At 50.1% G+C, this 22,840-nt stretch overlaps 1 protein-coding gene across 1 annotated transcript; it reads left to right on the forward strand.

The window, feature by feature from the left end:
• The first annotated feature begins 742 nt into the window (after positions 1-742).
• On the forward strand, positions 743-15,233 carry PDYN (prodynorphin). The gene is made up of 4 exons (XM_035006022.1): positions 743-902; positions 2,164-2,220; positions 11,526-11,673; positions 12,990-15,233. The coding sequence occupies exons 3-4, from the start codon at positions 11,545-11,547 to the stop codon at positions 13,629-13,631; spliced, it is 771 nt and encodes a 256-aa protein (XP_034861913.1). The 5' UTR covers positions 743-902; positions 2,164-2,220; positions 11,526-11,544; the 3' UTR covers positions 13,632-15,233.
• Positions 15,234-22,840: the final 7,607 nt, after the last annotated feature.

Consider the following 22,840-nt stretch of genomic DNA (forward strand, 5'->3'; position numbering starts at 1 on the left):
TTCCCTCGTCGGGGGGCTCTCTGCTTCTTCCGCTGTCTCTAGATCCCTGTAGGCTCAGAGCCTGTCCTCTTGCCCAGTTTCCTTCTCTCTCTTCCTCTGACTCCCTGCGTCTCCCCCGTCTCTCTGGGTGGCTCCATCTCTGGCACTCCGCGTCTCTCCGTTTTTCCAACTCTTTCTCGTCTGTGTCACACACTATCTCTCTGACAGTGTCTCCTTCTCTTTCTGATTCTCTGAATCTTCTGTTTCGCTGCTTCTCTCTCTCTGTCCCCATCTGTCTCCAGATCTGTCTGACTCCCTCTGTCTGTCTCCAGATCTGTCTGACTCTCTCTCTGTGTCTCCATCTGTCTCTGTATCTCTCTGTCTGCCCATCTCTTTCTTTCTGTGTCTCTTTTTCCAACTCTTTCTGTCTCTGTCCTTCCCTACCTCTCTCTCTCTCTTTTTTCTGTGACACTCTCCTGGAAACGCATCAAAGACTGAAGTGGCCGGATTTCAAGTGACAAACAGCACTACACCCAGGATCCAGCCCCCTCCCTGCACGGCTGCCTTCCTCCTCCACATCCCCTGTCACGAAGAGAAGCCTATTGTGTGGGGCCCAGGGAGTTGGAGTTGAAGGGCCCGGGGGTCTGCTCCTTTGACTGCTCTGAGCTGCTTCCCCATTGGCTCCCAGCAGCCGGTGCTCAGCAAGGGCTGAGCGACTCGGGGAGGCTCTAGTCCATAAAAGGGGGGGGCGAGGCACCAGAACTGCCATTCTGAGGGGCTTTGGTGATGCTCACAGCCGCCTCGTTGGCACCTCCTTCCGAGCCAGAGTCAGGGAGACCCCTGCCTGAGTCCTGACCCAGCCACCTGCCACCACCCTCCGATCTGCTCAGCCAGAAGCTGCCCAGGGACAAAGAAGAGCACAGGTAATATCCGGAGGGGCATGGGAATCTCTCTTTTGATTATATCTGTTTTTCCTGGTCCTCTGGACCCGGAGGTGGTAGGAGCTCGGGCTGGGGGATTTCAGGTCTGGGTCTGATAATCCAGCAGATAGAGTCACAGTTATGAAGCTAGTTTACAAACGCCAGATCCGTCCGTGTGAGATGGACAGTTCTTCGGAATCCCCCCTCGGTGCAGCCCCGGCTTAAATAGGTGGAAGGGTTCTTCTCCCCCAAGAGGACCACCCCTTGGTTTTAGCTCCAGGGTCTTCTTCTTCCCCAGCAGTCGGCATACACGGTTCCCATGTGAAGATGGGATACCTTGGGTGGAAGAAGTGAGTTTAGCCACCCAGGGCGGTTTTAAAGGTCACTGATTCTCACCGGACTTAGACAACAAGGTCTGGGGGAACGTTAATGAGATTCGGGGCTCTGGCATTTACCAGGTATCATGTACATCAATGTACAACCAAGTTCAGCCTTCTCATTCTTTTTTGGATCCTGTTTAATTGCTGACAGGGTGCTGGCTTAAGTGGTTTCCTTTGACATAATTTACACAGAAATGAAGTTTGGGGCTATTTTGGTGGGAGGGAATGGGGAAAGAGTGACAGCATGCAGAGAGACTCAGGCTTAGCAGGATTTTTCTTGTCAATTTTACTTTGAAAGGACTTGTTGCTTTCATGTAAATTATAGCCAAGTTGGGCAGGGAAGAAGCAGCTCAGATGGGAAAGTGATTTGCTCCCTGGTAAAGATATCCTTATTCAAGGAAAGTATTATAGAATCCCAAAGTTTGACTCCAGCAAAAAAGCTGGTGAGCTTCAGAAAAAGGGGGAAAAAAAAAAAAGGCGGTGTGGGGGGTGGAAGTCTGGTGACGACACGGAGGTTGAATAGTAAATTCTGTGACCTCGTACTTTTTTCCTGGGTATCTTTTATCTAGAATCTCTCCAAGCTTTACAAACATTCCTTAATTAAGCCTCCAACCTTCTCAGGGGAAACAAGCTCTTCAGGTTATTGGATCTGATTTCAATTCCCTTCCCACAGACTGAAAGTCTTCATTACCATCTTTCTTCCAAGGGTTGATAAAATATACAAGTCTTTCTAATTTGACAGGCGTTCCAGTCAAGATCCATGGCAAATGTTTCAGAATGCCAACCCCTGGCCTCCCCCTCCCACCGCCACATCTCCCTCTCTTTTCCCCCTTTCTTCCTCCCCTCAATCCCACTCCACCTTGCCTTTTGTTCTATTTTTGCAGGTCATTTATCTCCAGGCACTGAGATCTGCGTGGGGGAGCGGTTGCAGCAGCCCAAGGGTGAGCTGCGCTGCCTGGGGGAGGTTTGCGTTTGCTGACGGGATCTCAAGCCCACTGCTTTGCTCCAGATGAGCTAGAGGTGTGATGGGTGGCAGGCAAATCTTGTGTCCCCGCTTGCAGCTGGGAGTGAGATGTCGCCGTGCTTCCCAAGGAACCCGGCATGTTTTAGCAGAGCAGGCAAAGGGACTGGCTCGGGAGCTATTTGAGAAATTTGCCATCATCATAAAGCAAACGGACGGGGATTCGGGTCTTGAGATAACTCCTGGGAGCCAGGAATGGTCCGTATATTGTCTAAATGTGTGTCTCACAATCACCCAGATCTGGGCTCAAATCCCAGGTCTCACCACTCATTTGCTGTGTGATTTGGGGACAGTAGCCGAGTGTTCATATCCTCATCCACGCAGTACTAGTAATAGTATTCACCTCCAAAGGTTATTGTGAGACTCCCATGGGATACTGTAATTTGCCTGGCATTCAGTAGGTACTCAATAAATGCTAGAGTACCTGTTCAAGTTCTCACTGTCCAAAGCAGCAGAGTTGGACCCCTGCCCCCTCAGTCTTCATCACCCCCACACCATCGAGCCGTGCCTTACGTCCAGGAAATACATCTGGTATTTCAGTTTGTGGGGCCGGCCCTCCCCTCCCCTCCCAATCCTGTCCTCTCCACACCAAGAGAAGACCATTTCTTCATCTATTGCCTCGGGATCAGGAAGTCTCTTCCTGATCGATCCTCCCTGGCCCCCCTACCGCTGCCTACCTCCTTGGGCCATTCTTGTACAATTTTTGTATTTATTAGATGTCTTCCATCATTCTAAGTGGGATCAATAGTTGGTTTGATTTCAACGCGTGTCTGAGAAGGTGCAGTTGGCTAGCTGATTTCTCTCACCGTTTTCGCTCATCTCAGCCCATAAATGTTGGTTAATCTCACTGCGTCGGACAAAGGGCTAAAATGATTTCACTGAGACAGGGCTGGCCATTGTGGAGGGCAGTAAATATTTCTGGAGACACTCAGTAAGCCCAGGATCAGGCCCTGGAGATGGAGCGGGGTCCTGGGTCCTTTGATGTTGGGCCCTCCCTCCCAGCCCAGGTCCAGATTGATGCTTCTGGCAGGAGGGTAAATGGCCCAGATCCACAAGGCACAGCCTTGGGCTCAGGAGGCTTCTCCCTGAGGCCATCCAGCTGTCCCCCTGGCCAGAGTGGGAGGCTCCAGGCCTGTTCACCATATTTGTCCGCCGTCATTTGGCTCTTTGACCTGTCATCGGACAGTTAGTTTAAGCTGAGAAGGGTTTAGTGAGCAGTTATTATGCGGTTGGCTCCCTGGTCCACTGGCAGGAGGAGGAACTGGTGTTTGTGATTACACAGTAGGTCAATGCGCTGAATCCAAGTCTACTGGCTCTGGTTCTGTTCCCTCCCCTCCTCCTCTTTCCCCTCCCCCGCTCCTCTGTTCCTCCTGTACCTTCTCCCTCTGGTCCCACACCTCTCCCTCTCTGTTCTGCGCCATCTCTCTGCTTCTCTGGTGTCTTTATCTCTTTCTCTGTGCACAAGGGTCTCTGCTACTCTTTGGCACACGTGCCTCTCTCTGTCTCTGTCTTCCTCTCTGTCTCTGTCTCTCTTTCTGCATCTCTATCCCCCCCTCTCTCTGACCCATCTTCCTTTGCCTTTCTCCCCATCCCTTAATTGCGTCAAATAACAAAGGGCGGGGGTTTCATGTGACTCCTGCTCTTAAGAATCATTCTTTTAAAAACAAAGTGAATAACCCCCATGACCATGGAGTGCAGGGCCCTGTTTCACTCTGGTCCTCGAACAGCAAATGGCCCAGGAGAGAGGGCTGGCCCTGTGCGTGGGCCCCCATCCCACATGTTCTGTGCTTTGTTTGATTCTTGCCAGACTACACGGTGGGTTCACTTTCCATCCAGGATCCGAGCCTCCCATCCCCCCCAGGTGATAATCCATTCTTTGTTAATGACCCTAAAGGCCTCACAGGAACATCTTCCTCCACTTTTCAGGATCTCCCTTTGCCAGCCCCTGAAGACCCTCAAAGGTGAACTTTATATGTTTTCAGGTGGGGGTGGTGGTGGTGGTAAAACTCCAGAAACAGTCTCATCTCCAGGAACATGAGAATTTGGTGGGAGGACATTTAACGTGACCCCACGCCTCAGGGACTGTTTGTGGGTGGAGCTGCAGACTGACTTTCAAGCCTGCCTCTGCTATGTCTTTGCCTCTCGGCCTTGACCTGGTGATCTTGCCTCTCTGGGACTCTCTTTCCCCATCTGGAAAATGAGGCTCATCGCGCCAGCCTCCTGGATTCTCCTGAGGGCGAACATGCAGTAATGGAGCTGAAAGCGAGTTTGGCCCTGTAGCTGGGCCAGGCAGGGATGCTACGGACTCAGAGAGCCCAGCTCAGCCGTGCCTGCCCTTGGTCCCTTGGTCCTCACCCTTCCCGCCTAAGCCTGTGGCTGCCCCCGTAGTGGCCACAGGAGGCCACGGGCCTGGCACGCCCCTCAGCCGCCATGGGGCAGGTGGTTGGAGGGTCACTGAAACGCCATCTCCTCAGTTCGAGTCACCGCCTGGGTGTGGGAGGTCCCAGCTCGGTCTCCACTTCCTTCCTGACTCATGATGTGACCTTAAACAAGTGACTTCATTCCTACCTTTTCCCGTTTCCTCTGCTATCAAATAGGGATAATCATATGCGATAAAGTGCTGGGAGAGATAATTGCAATGTTAAATCAAGCCATTATTATTCCATGCTGGCTTTTTAATCCTCTGAGCCCTCTGACTACAATATAGAAATATCACCGAGAGGAGATGAGAGGGCGGGCAGGCAGTCCCTTCCCTCTCCAGGAACTCTGGGGCCTGGGTGGGAGAAGGGACTTCTGTGTCGCTGGGGCAGCCCTGGCGCAGGGCAGGGGGTGATACAGCCCCTTCACAGACAAGAAGTTAGAAGCCGAGGCTCGGGGAGGGGGCGACTCCCCTCCGATTTTTCCCAAGAAAGCTTCAAAATGGTGAGAATAATCTGAATTAGAAAAACAGTGATAAGATTAAATGAAAGCAGGGATCGGCAAACTTGGTCCATGAAAGACCAACTAGTCAATATTTTGGGGCACCTGGGCTTCCAGTCCCTGTCTCAACCCTCCGCTTATGATAGTAAGCAGATGGGATGGGGAGGGGTGTTGGAGACGATCTCAGGGTTCTCCAGAGATACAGAAACAATAAGATGTGTGCATAGAGAGAACGAGATGGAGTAGAAAGGGTTGGATCACCTGATCATGGAGGCTGGTGGGTCCAAAATTTCCTTGCCCGTTAGGGGAGAATCACCCCTCCTCCTCACCAGCCCCTGCTTCCCTCCTTGGGCTGTCACAAAGCCCACGAGGCAGTGGCTGAGGAGTCCTTCAGAGACCTGCAAGTAAAGAGAGTTTTTCTTTGGGAGGGGCTGTGGGGAGGGCCCCTGGCCCACCCAGTCCGTGAAGGGGGCCCCTCCTTCCCTGGGGGACAAGGCATGCTCTCCACTGGGGTCTGTGCACCTGACGCTGCCCTTCTGCCCCCCAAGTGGGCTTGCTTCCACTTCTCAGCCCATGAGCATCCAAGTGCCGTGTCTTCTTAGCTCTTTCTGGATCGGAGTTGATGAGCTGGCAGGGCTATCTCTGATGTACGACTTCAAGAAAATCCCCCGAGCAAAGGTGAAAGGACCCATCTGGCATGGCACAATAATTGTTTATCCTACAATAGGCAGGAAATAGGATTGCATGGTGAAAATCTCAGGGCTGATGTGTCATTATTAGAGTCAGCTTTTAACCCAAAGAGATCTGGTCAGAAGCCTAACTCCCATTTACAAGCCAAGCCAACTGGGGCAAGCGACTTCGCCTTCCCCAGCCTCAGTCTTCTCCTCTGTACAAAGGGTATAAAGACATTCACCCCCGGGTTGTGGTGAGGAATTAGAGTCATGTGTGTAAAGTGGGAATGCACAGCCTGGCACCTAGTAGGCTCTTGAGCTGTGGTGGCTGTTATTGGACCAATGCGACCATGCATACGGAGCACGCAGTCCCACCTGGCACACAGTAGGCCCTCCGCATGTGGCCGTTCATTCATTCAACAACTTGTTTTTTGGAGTTTCAACTGTGTTCCAGGCCTTTGTTATCACTCCTTTTTGCCTTCTTCTTTTCGCACCTCCTATAGCCTAAAAGTTGCATGGAGCCTGCATACTCCATTATTTAAAGCACCTACTATGTGCCAGGTACCTTGCCGGGTGCCCTGTGCATGATCTCTTACTTAATTCCTACACTCACCCCCTGATGCATTATTATTAGCCCTATTATGTAGCCAAGGAGGCGGAGACACAGCAAAGTTAAGTAAATTTCCCAGACTGGGGCTAAGGGGTGGGTCGGGATTTGAATCCGCATAACTAAGCACTTGGTGACCCTGCTTCTGGGTCAGGAAGGAATTGGAGGCACCCCTCTCCTCTCTGACCCCACGCTGCTTCTCCAAGTTGTTGGAGTAGGCAATGCAGGGGCCGCAGAGTCAAGTGTCTATCAGACGCTCAGCAGCAGACGTGAGGGAAACCACTGGGTGGGGACAGTGGTGACCAGGCTGCACATGTCCCTTGGGTGACTGTTGCCATATTACAATGCAGGCCCGATGTCTCCAGAACTTCTGATTTTTTTTTAAGATAAGCTGCAAATTAAGATTTTGAAATGTAAAAATGTCCCAATTTAAAAATGGTGGCAACAGAATTAAAAAAAAAATCCCTGTGCAAGTCAGGCGGCCAGTCTGCAGCATCTGGATGTTTGCCTTGTGCAGGGAGAGGGCTGCAGGCTGGGGAGGAGGAAGCCAGAGGCCTCAGCCCTGCCTGACCCTGCCTGACCCCTATCACTGCCCTAATCCTCCCTAGGCAGCCCTCTGCTTGCTCCCCATGCCATTAACCTCCCTCCCCAGCTCTTCCTGGGAAACCCACTGAGGCCCAGGGAGCCAAGGCTATGACAGCGGGGCGTGGGGGTGCCTGTGGGGGGGAGATGGGGTGGGAGGGGCTTTGCTGGGAGACAGGGACTCAGCCCTTCCCAGGGCCAAGGAACCACAGCTCTGGTCACGCCTTGAGCAAGTCAGGGAAAGAATCAAAGCCTCAGAATAAAGCCCCTAATATTCATCATGTGACCTGGTTCCTTCTTCTGCCTTTCCCCACCCCCTCATCCCTCCTTCTGGCTCCCTTCCCCTTCCTGTCTGCCCTCTTTTACCTCCTCTTCCCTCCCCTCCCCTGGCTCCCTGGTTTCCAAAACATTAGCTGAATTTCCTTTAGCAGTGTTGGTTTTAGACAACTGCAGTCCCTGTGAGGTTTCTCTGGGGGCACGGAGCTGTGATCCAGAAAAATTCAAACTAGGCTTCCCAGACATCCAGGGGTGGCCTGTGTATTCACTCAACAAACCTGGGTGGAGCTATTGTTCGCATTGGAGCCCTGTGTGCTGTGCTGGGCACACCGTTAACGCATCCGTTCATTCATCAGTCCTCAGATGGCCTTAGTCTTCCCATAGCATTAGAGTGAAATGCACATTCCTCACTATCTGCCCACAGCTCATCTCTCTGCTTTTCTAGCCCAGTCTCCTGCCTCATGCCCCCTTATCCACCCTGGCCTCTTTGTTATCCTCACACGCACCACACACCCTCACCGTAGCGACTTTCACTTGCGGAGTTGAAGTCCCCCCTGGTCAGGGAACTCAGAAAACAAGAAGCAGTTATGTGATAGAGCCAGCCTAGGTGACTGTGGGAGCTCTGAGGAGGGGCCTAATCCAGGCAGACTTCCTGGAGGAGGCAACTGAGGCTGAGTTTTGAAGAACAAGTCAGAGTTAGCCAGGTCAGAGGGAGATGGGAGTGGATGGGTGGGGTGACAGAGGTGTTCCAGGCAGAGGGAAACCCTTGGGTGAAGCTTGGAAGATGGGGCACATGGGGCATTCATGTTAAAATTGCAGGTGGTGTGGTCAGGCCCACATCAGACAAAGCTCACAGCCAGGCTGGGTGCTGTGCATTTGCTGGGATCCCTTAGACAGATGACATAAGCTCTGTGCTTCCATTTCCCCACCTATAAAATGGAAAGTATATTAGTCCCAGTTTTATGGGGTTGTTAGGAGGCAGATGGGTTAAGATGCAGATGGGTCTCAGAAGGGCCTGGCACGCAGTGAGCACTAGTCAGCGTCGGCTCCGCTTGGTGGGAAAGCCCATGAGCATCTGGGGAAGAGGCAAGCTTCCTCTCAAGGGCAGTGGAGAGCTGGGATGCAGGGCAGGGGTGCAGTCAGACTGGGAAGATTGGAGGCTGCTCTGGAGCCAGGAGGAGGCTGCTTGGGAGGGAGGGAGGGAGGAAGGGAGAAGCTGGAGCCTGGGGGTGGGGGTGGGAGGGGGAAAGGGGGAGCCTGGCCAGTACCCCCTGGTTAAGAAGGTGGGCTCGAGGCAGACCCCCCGGATGCAAATCCCTGCTTTCACCGCTTACTCGCTCTAGAATCTTGTCAAGCATCTTAACTCAGTTTCCCGATCTGTAAAGTGGGCATGACAATAGTACCCCCCCCAGAGAGTCATGATGAGTAGAAATGAGTTCATTCATGAGAATCACTCAGAACGTCATGAGTACTTAATATCCATCTGATCAGCTAGGATTATTATTAAATATAAAGTTAGTGGATGAAAGGAAAGGCTGCTGACGTTATTTTTGCCTGGGACAAAAAGGATCTCAAATCAGGCCTCCTACCTTGGCAGCTGCGCTGTGTGGGAAGCCTGGGGGCCAGGAGATGTGTAGTGTAGGCTCCTCCCCAGCAGGTAAATCACTGCCGATCTCCTAAGGGGCCAGCCCCGACATCGCCATCACTGATAAAGGAGAAAACAGGAGCTCGCTGCTTTGTGTCTGCATATAAGACGTATAGCTCACTCTTCTGGAGCCCAAAGCCGCCCAGCAGCTGGTAGAGCATGAGAGAATGTCCAGGGTGGGCAAGAGAGGTGGGATGGACCCACGTCCACTTTCCTGGGTTTTCTTCTCTGAGCCTCCCTTCTTTGGGGAGCAGAACTTGCCCAGCCTCGAGAGAGGCCCGGGTTCTCTCCTTCAATCGCTGTGTGACCTCAGGAGATCTGCCAAGCCTCTCTGAGCACCAGTGTTCTCATCTATAAAGTGGGGATGGTGATACGAACCTCCCATAGTTGGTGGGTGGATTGAGGACAATATACAAGTCGAAGGCCCTAGACAATGGGTCCTCTGGGTCTCACAGAGGGTTCAGCTGGTAATGAATCAAAGTTGCTCTGGAAATTGTAATCATTAAGGGCACAAGTGTGGGGAGTCAAGCAGAACAGCCTTGCACCCCAGCTTGGGCAATTCACTGAACCGGAAGTGCCCACCTCACTGGGGAGGAGTAGATGGGATGATGGGCCTAGGGGCTCAGTTCAAGGCCTGGAGCACAGGAGGGCTCCGTAAATGCTGGCTGGGATCTTACTAGGTGTACTTGGGCTGGGGGGGAGAGGACTGTGTGCCCCGAGGGGGAGACCCGTCTCTGGGCTACAACGTGGGACTCCGGGGCCATGGGAGGTATCCTCTAAATCCCCTGAGCAAACAAGGGCAGTTTGCTGCAAAGGCAGGCGCAGGAGACTTGGAGGAGGGACAGCATCCTTGTGAGCAGTGTGACAGGCGTCCGGCTGCAAAGACGAGGCTGGGAAGAGCCTGGAGCCTCCCGCCCTGCGTGGGGTGTCTCAGGGGAATTCCCCATTTCCAGTTGGGAGAAAGGTCCTGTGCCCCCTTTTGAATGGCGTTGAGTCTTGATATTTGGTTTATAAGAGTTAATTATGAGAGGAAGAGCTTTTAACAGACTATTTGTGAAGCATGAACTCCCATGCCTAGCATTTACTGCATGTGCCTGCTATGGGCGGGTCAGGGACACAGCCCATGACAGGTAGCGCCCGTGTCCTGAAGGAGCTAACACTCCAGTGAGGGTGACGATGCTCGCCAAGAACAATAGCAAACAGACACCAAATCCATAGGATCCTATGAGATGGTGAGCGCTCTGGTTCCAACAAAGCAGCGTGACAGGAGAGGGACCAGGAAGCGGCATTAAATGCAGAGGGCAGCAGATGGCTCCCTGGTGATTTGACATTGCCTTCATCTAATTACAAGAAGGAGCAAGCCCTGTGAAGATCGGGCTAAGAGTACTGCAGAGCGGGGGATGGAAAGTGCAAAGACCCTGGGGTAGGAGCAAGCTTGCAGGTTTGAGGAACACAGAGAGAGATGAAAACAAGACACAGCTCCTGCCTTCATGGAGCCAAAGCCTGAAGACTCAGATAATTAGCAAATAGTGGAATATTTTGATGGAGGAAGCACAAGTTTCAGGGTGAATGCAAAGGAGGAGCATCCTATCCAGCCTCGGAGATCAGGGAAAGCTGCCTGGAGGAAGTGATATCAAATGTAGGGCCTAAATTAGCAGGTAACAGAAGAGGAGAGGAGGGGTTTTCCAGCAGACGGAACAGCATAAGCCTAGTCCTAGAGATGGGACAGGGCCTGATACATTTATTAGGGGAATTGCAAGTAGCCGGATATGGTTGGGACCAAGTGTTAGGGTGTAGGGATGAGACTGAGGGTGTTCCTGTCATTTAGAAAAGGGGCCAGGCCTGACCCAGCCTAACAGATGTGAACGCAGAATTGCCATGCTGAGCGGGACATTTTAGGGTGGGCAGGAGGGTTCCAAGAAGGAACTGGAGGCAGGGAGGCCAGCTCGGAGAAGGTAGAACGATGGCCATGGCAAGTAGAATGCTGGGGTGAAAAAGGCAAATTCCAGAGAACTTACAAGGCAGAAAGGACTGGTCTGGGTACAAGCTGAGGCCTGGGGACAAAGGCAGGTGATGGGGCCTCAAAGAATCCAGGAAAGCAGATGCTGAGGGTCTTCTGGCTTGGGGGATGGGCAAAGTGGGTTTTGAAGGCTGACGGACCCAGGTCAAGTCCTGGCTTGTCCACTGCCTAGCTGTGCGGGCAATCACTTGCCCTCTTTGAGCCTCAACTTCCCCACCTATCTGATAAAAATAGCAGAGCCCACCTCCGGAGCTATTACGCAGATGAATGTGAGCTCGGGGAAAAGTTGCTGGCATGTGGCAGGTACTCAGCACGTCAATTCCCTTCCTTGACCCCTGGCCTTGGGCACCCACTGAGCCTCCTGGGGCCTCTATTTTCCTGACTGTGAAATGGGAATGAGAACATTGGCCTTGCAGTATTTCCGCAGGGGTTGGCGAGATGGCCCAGGACACTGACACAGAGTAGGTGCTCACAGATTCATCCTCTTCTCTTCCTCCCTCCCCAGCGGGAAGAGCAGAGACAGCATGGCCTGGCAGGAGCTGGTGCTGGCCGCCTACCTCCTCGTGTTCCCCTCCGCCATGGCGGACTGCCTGTCCCGGTGCTCCTTGTGTGCTGTGAAGACCCAGGACGGGCCCAAGCCCGTCGACCCTCTGGTAGGTTTTAGGATGCCCAGGTCCTGGGCCTGTGTGTGGAAGGGGCCATCTGTGCGGAGTCTGGGCCACTGTGTGTCTGTCCTGTAGACTCGTCCTACCTGTGCCAGATAGATCCTGCCCTTGAGTCGGCCGGCGCAGGTTCCCACCTCCATCCCCACCTCGGACCTCACCACCACCACCACCACCGGCTTGCTCCGTTCTGGGAAAGACACTCAGGTCTCCAGGGAGCCTGATGCCTGGCAACAAGGAGGGTCATTAAGGAGGCAGTGCTGGCTTTGGGAGTGGATAGCCTTTTGGTAACTTTCCAGGGCTTCTTACCACCAGGCTGCTGGGCGCCTCCCAGTCTAGTCATTCCCATGGAAGGAGATCTTTCCACCACCACCAAATGCCAGGATCTGGTGGACAGGATCCAAGCCTTGACCCTTCTCCTGGGTCTTAGTGTCTCTTGGCCTGGCCTTGTTGGCTTTGCTTTGAATCAAACTCCCCCACGTGTCTCTTCCTTGATGGCAGACAGGTGAGAGTAAAGGTCCCAAGGGTGTGGTGGATGGAGCACTGCCGCTTTCTCACTCCGAGACCCCGGAACTCCGCCTCTTCAGTTTCCACACCTGCAAAATGGGCGTGATTCTATGAGATAACAATGCGAAGTCCTCAACACACAGTTCTAGTCGCTCTTCAGCGAGAGGCACATGATCACAGGGGAGCACAGAGGTTAAGCACCAGGGCTTGTGGCATTAGCCTGCCTGGGTCCAAGTTCCAGAATTGTCCAGTGTTGTCACTGCTATCCTCATGACCATCATCATGTTCACATTCAAATTCCCCCAGCACTCCTATGAAGGAGATACTTTTGTCCCCCGGGTTTGATGAGTCCTCAGACCCCTCACATGTGTTCTCTCCACCAGCCTGCATGGCTTCCGTGTCTCTCTATCACATGGCAAGAATATCCTTCACACTTGGGAAAGGTGGGGAGAACCAAATACTCCCTCTGGAGTCAGGAGCTCAGAGGATGAGTGAGAACACCACAGAGAACTCCAGGAAGATCTTACCTGGGATGTTGGCATTGCGTTTCGTAGCCGCGTTTCCCTGGGAAAGTTGTTCCACCTCTCCATGTCTCTTTCCTCCTCTTACACACAGGTGCACAGTCCCCTACCTTCATGCACTCCTGGGAGCATTGAAGTGGGAAGCCTGGGGCTTAGTAATGGCAGCTACTTTTGATTTTCTGACATGGGAACAGGGACTATCTGGGGCAGGGGAGTGCATGGCGCTTGATGGTCCGACGGGGGTGATGTTACCACTCTGGTCTTTGGGGGGGTTTGCAGATTTGTTCCCTGCAATGCCAGTCCGCTCTGCTACCGGCTGAGGAGTGGGAGACATGCCAAGGCCTTCTGTCCTTTTTCACCCCCTTCACCTTCGGGCTCAATGGCAAAGAAGACTTGGAGACCAAGGCCGCTTTGGAGGAACCCTATAGTGAGCTGGCCAAGCGCTCTGGGCCCTTCCCGAAGGAGCTTGAGGAAAACAGATTTCTCCTCAGCACTCCGACAGAGGAGAATGCCCTGAGCAGGAGCCTGGCGGAGAAGCTCTGGGGTTTCTCTGGCAGATTGGGTGAGGGAGGGGAGTCTGAGCTGATGGGGGACACCCAGCTGAATGATGATGCCCTGGAGGCTGGGGCATTGGATTCCAATGAGGAGGACACCAAGGAGCAGGTCAAACGCTATGGGGGCTTCTTGCGTAAATACCCCAAGAGAAGCTCAGAAGTGGCTGGGGAGGGGGATGGGGACGGAGGTAGGGCGGGCCACGAGGACCTGTACAAACGCTACGGTGGCTTCTTGAGGCGCATCCGTCCCAAGCTCAAATGGGACAACCAGAAGCGCTATGGAGGTTTTCTCCGGCGCCAGTTCAAGGTGGTGACTCGGTCTCAGGAAGACCCCAATGCCTACTCTGGAGAGCTTCTTGATGGGTAAACCCCTCCCCATCGTGGAGTTGAGTCAGGAGCTCCCCCTGACACCCTTCCAGATTGGAGTGCCCTCATCCATCCTACCTTACATCCCCTGAACCCATGCTTAGTTCAGCCAGGTCTGCAAAACATCCAAACCCAGCCTGCCTCTTTTCTGCCTGGGGTGCAGTGTTTGTCTGGAGTCAGCAAGGAGGAAGGATGGAGGTTCCCCTCTCCAGTAGGCTCAGTGCTTGGTCCCAACTCTAGAACATTGAAACTACTGCCAACAGCAGCTTTTGCTATTAACCCCTCCCCCCCATTAATGTGACTCCCCAGTTCCAGGAATCCAGACTGACTTGTTCTTCATCCCTCTAGATAAATAGCAAAACAAGATAAAGAAACAAATAGAAATCCTAACACTTTATCCCAAACCTTAAAGGACCTCCTTGTGCTCCCCACTTCGGAGACCATGCTTTAGGTAAAACACTCAAATGCTGCATTTTATTGGAGCAGGAAGTTCTACACTAGAGCGTTCAGTCCTCCAGTGGGCACGTGTTCAGTTGTGTTCTCTGTGTTCTCATCGTTTAGAAACTCACTTCTCGAGGAACCGAGTTCCTGGACTCCAGTTCATGTTGGTACCTTGGATAGCACCCAACTCCTCACGTGAGAGGAAGGGCATGAAAACCCCTTCCAAAATGGTAATGAGAGCAGTTCTCCCACTGAATACTGAAATGATCAGGAAGGGAGCAAGACAAACCAATTTGCTCTGTGCAGCAAACTAAAAATGTGGACCAGTTCCTTCCGCCCTCATTAAACTAATTAAACAGATCAGCAGCACTCCTACCCCAGGATGAACTGAAGCTGAGTCAAGTTGATGAGGTTAAGCACAACCATGTTCTTGAGCAGCTGAATTGGCCGCCAAGAGTCTTAGCCATCTGGCCAAACATATGCATTGGGCATTGGGTAAGGGAATCCAGAAGCAACAGCTAGAAAGACAAAAAGGCCTTCTTCAACCCCTGTGATGATTCTTTCCTCTTGATTTCTCAGAATAAAACCAGAAAGAGGCATGAAGTGATTAAGTGCTTGAGGCCAAATGAATTCTCTTGATTCAAATAATCCAGAATCAGAGGCAGAGACCTCCCAATGTCTTGGTTTCAATCAAAGTCTTCTCTCTCTGTTGCTCTTGCTCGCTCATCCCCAGGCACTATGGTTTGGTCTGTGGGTCCAGGAGGCTGGGCTGGATAGGAGAGGAAAGGGTCTTGAGTTCAGTTAATTTGTATAAGATGCTACTGAGCATACCTCTTCATGCACAACCCCCAGGTCCCTCATGATGTTCTGAAATGTATGGATTGTTGTAGGGTTAACTTCGTGTGCTTTTAAAAAATCCCACTTATGCAATTTACCCAGAATTTGCTTATTCCTTAGCAGGCCTATGTTATTTCCTACTCCTCCAGTGCAATAAATAAAAGAAAGATGGTGATGACTCGGGGTGTGTATGTGTGCGCCTCAGTCTCCAGAGCATGGAAAGACCATTTGCAGAAAAGAGTGCTGGGGAATGAAAAATACACACACAGACACACACACACAGACACACACCCACATATTCATGTCAGAAAACTAAGTGTAGGATAACAGAAAGCACAGACTTGAGAATGCCTTCACCCTAAATTTGAGATCTGTGTGATGTTGGGTAAGTTATTTGCCTCTCTGAGCCTTAGTTTCCTCTCCTGTAAAAGAAAGACCCCCTGACTCCCAGGGACCGTCTCCTATGCTGGATTACTAAGGCAAGAGGGACAACTGTTCCTAGACAAAGGTGAACTCTCTAGAGAGTACGTGGCATAATGTCCTTTACTAAAATGACATGCTTTATTAAATGGCATCGAGGAGATATCTTTACATAGGGCTGGTGTGGAAGAGTCTCAGTAGCTCCAGACCTCGTGGGTCCCATTTGGCCACTGGTTTTCTGAGTGACTTTATAGAAAACACAGGGCCAGGGAGTTCGGTCTCCTTCCTTCTTTCCTTCATTCAAGAAAGAATTCATTGAAAGCCTACTGTGTGGTAGGTCTTTTTCTAGGTGCTGGAGGTACAGGAGAATAAAATGGACAAGGTCTCAGCTCTTATGGAACTTACAGTCTATGGGTGGGCAGACAAGTAAACAAAAATATAAATCTAAAATTAAAAATTAAATTTAAAAAATAAAAATGTAATGAATGTAAAATTAAATATAAATGAAATTTAAAATAGTGGTAATTATTGTGAAAGGAACAACTGGGATTTAGTAATAATGGATAATAGGGGTAGGGGAGGAATATCCCCAGGGTGTTCAGGAAATCTTCCTTGAGGGATATTCTATTCTTGCTGTTCATAGGATCATCAAGTTGGAAGGAGCCTAAGGTTGAGATTATCTCCTCCAACTACCTACTCTGTGCCAAAATTGACACACTGACAATAAATTTTTAACTTGGATTTCACAACATATTGCTACTCCTTAATAATTCAGTGTGGGGAAGTTCTATCTTTATGTTGGGTTGAAATTAAGGTTTCTTGTCACTTTGATGCATTGGGTCCTGATTTTGCTGTCTACCAGCCCAGGAACCTTTTCAGAATTTTCTGTTGCTTGCAAACAAATGGCTCCTGACTATCTCAAATAAGTTAAATGAACAATAACAAAAAAAAAAAAAAGAAGAAGAAGAAGAAGAAAAGAAAAGAAAAACCTAAACCTAAACCCAAAACTAAAACCAAAACCAAAACCAAAACCAAAACAACTAAGTAATTTGTTGGCTCACATAAATGAATACAGGATATTTACTTCAGGTACAGCTTGATCAAGGGCCTCAAAAAGAACACTGACACTTCTCTATCACTAAGATTTTTTCTCCTCTGTGTTGGATTCATTCTCAGACTCCACATGCTTTTCAGTTGCTGACAACAGCTCCAGGCTATACCATGCAGGTTCATGTCTAGCATGCTATTTTCACAGGAAATCCCCATCAGAGTTTCACTGTACCTCATTAGCTCTGATTGGGTCATATGTCCAGTCCTGAGCTCTTGCCAATCATTATGGACAGGTTAATGTGATGCTCTGATTGTCAGGATTAAACCACATGGGCAGCCAGGGATCGATTCAATCCAACTCAAAGACCATGAGAGACGATGGACTCTGAAAAACAAACTGAGGGTTCTAGAGGGGAGGGGTGTGGGGGGATGGGTTAACCTGGTGATGGGTATTAAAGAGGGCACGTTCTGCATGGAGCATGGGGTGTTATATGCAAATAATGAATCATGGAACACTACATCAAAAACTAATGATGTAATGTATGGTGATTAACATAACATAATAATAATAAAAAAACACAAAACAATCCAACTCAAAGTAGTTGGACTAGAAGTGGGGAAGGGGAAGTTTTTCTGAGGACAATTGGAGCATGGTTCCCAGTAGGAGAAAGAATAAATGCCAGCCCACCAAATAATAGATTGTCAACCCCCCCCCCCACCTCAGTGAGTGAAATTAGCTGGGTGGGACCTGGGGCAAACTGGAGAGTGTATGTCATGGGGAATATGGGCTCAGGGTAGCCAGATTTGATCTTTAAGAGACCACGGAAATCTGACTTTGCTTTTTCTCCATGTAAGTAATTTTTTAAAAGAAGTATTGAGTAGGACAAACAATGACATCTTTGGGACAAGACACATCACTTTCTTACCACTGTTCTGTGACCTCTCTAAATATTTTTTTTTTAAATAAGAAACACTTCTTTTTTGGGTTTTTACATTCTCTGCATATGCCATGATTCCAGAATGCTATTGCTCTCTACTCCCTTTTCTGGACCCATTTCACTTGGTCAATGAGGCATGGCCATGGACGGTGGAAAGAACCTGGCTAGGGGTCACAGAGAGCTAGGCGGAGATCCCACTTTCCTGGGTGGCTCTGGGAGAGCCACTGCACTTCACTGAGCCTTGGTCGTGTGTGTGTGTGTGTGTGTGTTTAAGATTTATTTATTTGAGAGAGAGAGAGAGAGAGAGCGCATGCGCGCAAGTGCGGGGAGGGGCAGAGGGAGAGAGAGAGGGGAAACAGACTCCCCCACTGAGCGCAGAGGGAGATCATGACCTGGGTGGAAACCAAGAGTAAGATGCTTAACCAGCTGAGCCACCCAGGCGCCCCCGAGCCTCAGTTTTCAATCTGTCGACTAGGGAGGAAAACTCTGACTTCCCTCACCGAAGGTGAGGTTTCGGTAATGGGAAGTCTCAGGTGCATCTGGCACACAAGAGGCTTATGACACGAGATGCTGCCTCATCTTGAAGGGTGATGCCTCTGATGATGGTATTCCAGATGTCACCTGAGCGAGGCAGACACCTGTGGAAAGAGCAAAATTCTCCTGATGGTAAGAGAAGGATGAAATTAAAAAAAAAAAATTATTTTCTGTTGCTCTATAACATACATGCTGTCGAGTGTACTTAATCTTAAATGTGCAGCTCAGTGGATTCTTACATATGTATACACCCCTGTGACCACCACTCCGATCACAATATAAAACATTTCCAGCACCCCAGAGGGGTGATCACTTTTTTATGAGGGATGGAGAGCAAGCCAGAGGAAGGATTGGAACAAAAATATCGCAGACCCTGCAGAGTCCTGATTCTCTGTCCATGTCACCAAGGCCACTGTGCAGCAATCACCGATCAGTCATTGGTTAAGGGATGCCAACATCCCGGTAACCTTAGAAGAGCATGTTACTAATAAGCACGCCGTTTCCACGACAACGCCATACACCATCCGCAGCGAGGAAAGTCTTTTTATAATGATCATGACAATCATAATGATCTCTCGGATTTAGATCATCCCTCCCCCACCCCCAGCTCCAAGCCCTTCACACAAACAGGCCCAGTGATGGGGCTTGTCTATTAATTAAGGGCCCCCAAGTGAAGACAACAAAAATCCCCACGACAGTGCTGGGAACAATGGTTCCCTAATAGGTGTCATTTCAGCATTCTTGATTCATGTGCTGCATCCATGTGGACTCCCACTGTAGCTCTGGAGGTTTATAACAAAGATTTATAATTATTCTTCTGATATGTAAATTCGTACGTAAGTTGCACTTCTACCCTATTTGTCTTGTTCCTGTCTAACTTAAGCCAAGCCCCATTATTCTTTGTCCCCAGGACTCCCCTCATTCTTAGTTGCTTTTGATGTGAAGTTTGCCATCGGAAAATGCCCACCTAGCTCGTTCTTAACCTCCCTGTTACACCAGCATAGCTCCTAAAGGGCTTGCCCCCGTGTCTGTGAAATTTGGGAGTGCTTTCCTGTCCCTGGGAAGATCCATGCGGGGTTTGGACTTGGAGAAGGAAGGAGCACTGGACTGAGAGTCTGGGGACCTAAGCAGCTGATTGAGTGTGGCCAGGCTCTGCTAACTCGTAATGGGGGTGGGCTTTGGATTCTCCAGGACACAGTTTTCTCTTTTGTAACATGAAAAATGTAAAATGGATAATATCATAAGGACTTTTGTCCTTTCTAAAGCTGACACATAACACTTGTCCTGCATCAAGCCCTGTACCAATAAATGATGAACAAAGCAAATGACCTTCAGTTTCCTTGTCTGATAATGGGGGTGATGATTTCTACCCTGGCAGGTAGTGGGGGTCACATAAGAAGACACAGGAACAGTGCTAACACCATCCCAATCTGAATTCATCCGATCACCTGATGAATGTTTATTGAGCAACTGTTGTATACCCTGCACTGGGGTAGGGGCAGGGGATTCAGCAGTGATCAAGTAGAGTCCCTACTTCATGGGGCTCACTTTCTAGGGGGAGGAGAGCAATCACCTATAGATTAACCAATGGGTCAATGTTTCAGGGGGGTATGGGTGCTATGAAGGAAATTAGAGGGTACAAGATGCAAGTGTTGGCAGATGGGAGGAGTTACTCAGGGGAGTCCCAGAGGCTTCTCTGGTTGGGGAGCCCATTTGGCCAGAGGTGTGTAGGAGGTGGGGAGGGGGAGCCTTGTGTGTATCTGGGGGAGAGCATTCCAGGCAAGGGAGCAGTGGTGCAAAGGCCAAGAGGAGGGTGCATATTTACTGTGTAGAAAAGAGTAAGAAAGCCAAGGGGAGGAGTGAGGGCAGAGGGTAGGAGGCAGGCTGCAGAAGCAGATAGGACAGGTCACAGACACCCGCCCCCCCACCCCGCCCCAGGACTCGGCACTGTCCCGGTGTGCACCATTACCCATAGAATTACTAGAGACTCCTTTACTCTCAAAGTGCCTGTCTTGGGTAATATAGCATCTCATTGCCCAACTTATGGGCACGGGAAGGACCTTGACTTTTGCTCGGGGTGAGGTGGGAGCACTGGAGGGTCTTAAGCACAAGAGGGACATTACCTGACACAAAAATTCAGAGGTATCAACGCTAGCTGCCATGTGGAGAGCAGGCTGCAGGGAGCATAGGGGTATCAGGACTCTGCCAGTGGTGTTGGTGGATTGCATTTAAGAAACCAGAGGACAGAAGTCAGCTGACAGCAAACTCCACCTGCCCTGCCCCAGCTCAGCTTTGAAAAATGTTGCCTCAGTGGTGTGAGTTTTGAGCTTCTGGGGAGAAAAGTCCCTGAATTGGGACTTGCTTTACATAAAAGGTGAATCATTCGAAAGTGTATAAATCTAGTTTTTACAAATCGGATTGCATTTTAATGCACGGGGGAATATTGCTATTCAATTTCCTTTTGGATTTTACAGATTACGACAGTGCCTCTTGCCCATTTAGAGACATTTGACCAAGTCATAAAAGCATCAAGAAGGCTCCTGTGAAATGCACCAAGAGTCAGGGTTCAGGTATCAGACGTTTACTGAGCCTCCATCCCGGGCCCGGGCACAGTGGGGATCAAAACTCGCGTAACCTTTGCTCTGAAGGAGTTTCCAGTTCAGCCGAGAAGACCTGATGGAACAAAATAACTGTGAAGAATACATGAGGAGTTGCTCCGGGGAGGAGTGTGTTTCCAAGGGAGCTTCAGATGCAGAGAACAGGGGCCTGGCCCGATGGCAGCACCGAGAAGGCTTTATGAAGCCGCGCTCCCCCCACCCAAGCTGAGATCTGAAGGAGGAGCAGAAAGTAGCCGAGTAGAAGTGCAGGTTAGCGTAGGGCAGGTTTTCAGGAGAAAATCAGCAAGGGCAGAGGTCCAGAGGTGGAAGCAGTCCTGTGTGGGCGAGCATCTGGAGGAAAGCCAGGGTGGCCGTGCAGGGATACCGAGAGGGAGCTTGATCATGCAAGACTTGTAGGCCACATTGCAATGGCTCTATTTTAAGAACAAGGGAAGCAAGTGGAGGCTTTCAAGCAACGAAGTAACATGGTCAGGTGTGCTGAATCAGAGTTTTCTGGAACAAGGTGAGGCATAAATATTTATATACAAACCTACAACAAAGAAAACAATACCACCTTGGATCCCACTCCTTAGAAATAGCTGGATTACTGTTTTAGCGTACTTCCAGCCAGGGCAGCTTCTCTGCTTATCTCTGAACCCTGGATGACATGCTGTCCTCATTTAACACTCTATGTCTTAAGCATTTTTTTTTTAAAGATTTTATTTATTTTTTAGAGAGTGAGCGAGAGAGAAATAGCGTGAGAGGGGAGAGGGTCAGAGGGAGAAGCAGGCTCCCCGCTGAGCCGGGAGCCCGATGTGGGACTCGATCCCAGGACGCTGGGATCATGACCTGAGCCGAAGGCAGACGCTTAACCGTCTGAGCCACCCAGGCGCCCCCGTCTTAAGCATTTTTTATACATCCTTCCTAAGTGCCATTTCTAAATCTACATAATCACAATAGTTCACAAATTGGATGTACCATAATTTACCCAAGCATTCCCCGATGGGTAGAAGGACTGAACATCCCCATCTGCATGGAATATTCCCGAGATTGTGGCTTTGCTGTGCTGTCATCCTTGCAACTCTTTCAGTTTTAAAAGAATCCTGAGTGAGAAATTATACGATCCCCCTTCCTAGGGGATAGACGCTTGAGTTGCTCATGTTATTATTAATATTATCGTACCGCCCTTGTACAGAACTTCGTGATATGTGCGTTTCAGCCAATCAGCTTAAACGAACCAGAGGGTCACCACCAGTCCTTGCTGAAAACACCCTCAGAATTCACCTGGTTGCATTCCTCAAACTTCAGACATCCACCCACCACCTGTCACAGACACACTCTCGGCGCGACCCTGTATTTAATGTTTGTCCCTGATTCATCTCCCTCTGGGGTTCCGGTGCGGGGCTGGGCTCAGAGCAGGACCAGCATCACCTGAGGGAGCTCTAGTCACTGCGGGCCAAGGTAGCCTCAGATCATGGCTTTGTGCGTGGTAATGAGCTTAGAATCTACCGCACGGGTTGTCGGCGTGACGGTGACGCGGTTTTACCGGCTGTCCGTGTACCGAATGCTGCTTTGTGCTGAGCCCTGAGCTGTCACCCGACTCCCTGGCTCGCTCGTTCATTCCTTACGGGGACGCACAGGCCAGCTGCCCGTTCTCCTGGGCTCCGTGCTCCAGAGGATGAGACAACTGCGACCCGGGAAATCCCCATTTTATCTTTATAGAAGTTAGATGCCGTAAGAGCTTTACTTTTTAAAACATTAATGAGCTTTATTTTTAGTTTTAAAATTTACGGGGAAATTGAGCATCAGTACAGAGTTCCCATCCACCACCTCACCTCCCCCAGTACCGACGGTGTTTGCTATTACTATCTTGCATTTGTTGTAGCCGATGAGCCAAATGCCGATACGTTATTATTTGGGTTCGCTCTTTGTGCTGCACATTCTAGGGGTTTTTATAAAGGTGTCAGGACATGCATCCTCCACTGTAGTATCATATAGAATAATAGTTTCACTCCCTAAAAGTCCCCTGTGCTCCACCTGTTATCTCCCTGGCGTCCTCTCCTCCATCCTTTGATGCCCACTGTTCTTCTACTGTCTTCATAGTTGAGCCTTTTCCAGAATGTCATATAGTTGCAATCATACTATATAGTATATAGAGTATGTATGATGTACAGTATGTAGCCTTTTCAGATTGGCTTCTCTCACTTAGCAATGTCTTTTCTTGGCCAGGTAGATCATTTCTTTTTAGCGCTGAATAATACTTTGTTGTCTGAAGGCACCATAATTTATTTACCCATTCACTGAAGGACATCTTGGTTGCTTCCATGCTTTGGCAATTCTAAATAAAGCTGCTATTAACACCTGTGTTCAGGTTTTTGTGTGGGCAAAAGTTT

Source organism: Mirounga leonina, unplaced genomic scaffold, assembly GCF_011800145.1.
Source record: "Mirounga leonina isolate KUSES-001 unplaced genomic scaffold, KU_Mleo_1.0 Mir_150, whole genome shotgun sequence".
NCBI lineage: Eukaryota > Metazoa > Chordata > Mammalia > Carnivora > Phocidae > Mirounga > Mirounga leonina.

Bases quoted from the DNA above. Each gene is read 5' to 3' on its own strand.
- PDYN (XM_035006022.1), top strand. From the start codon at position 11,545: ATGGCCTGGCAGGAGCTGGTGCTGGCCGCCTACCTCCTCGTGTTCCCC. The intron at 11,674-12,989 runs GTAGGTTTTAGG...GGGGGTTTGCAG, and splicing joins CCAAGCCCGTCGACCCTCTG to ATTTGTTCCCTGCAATGCCA.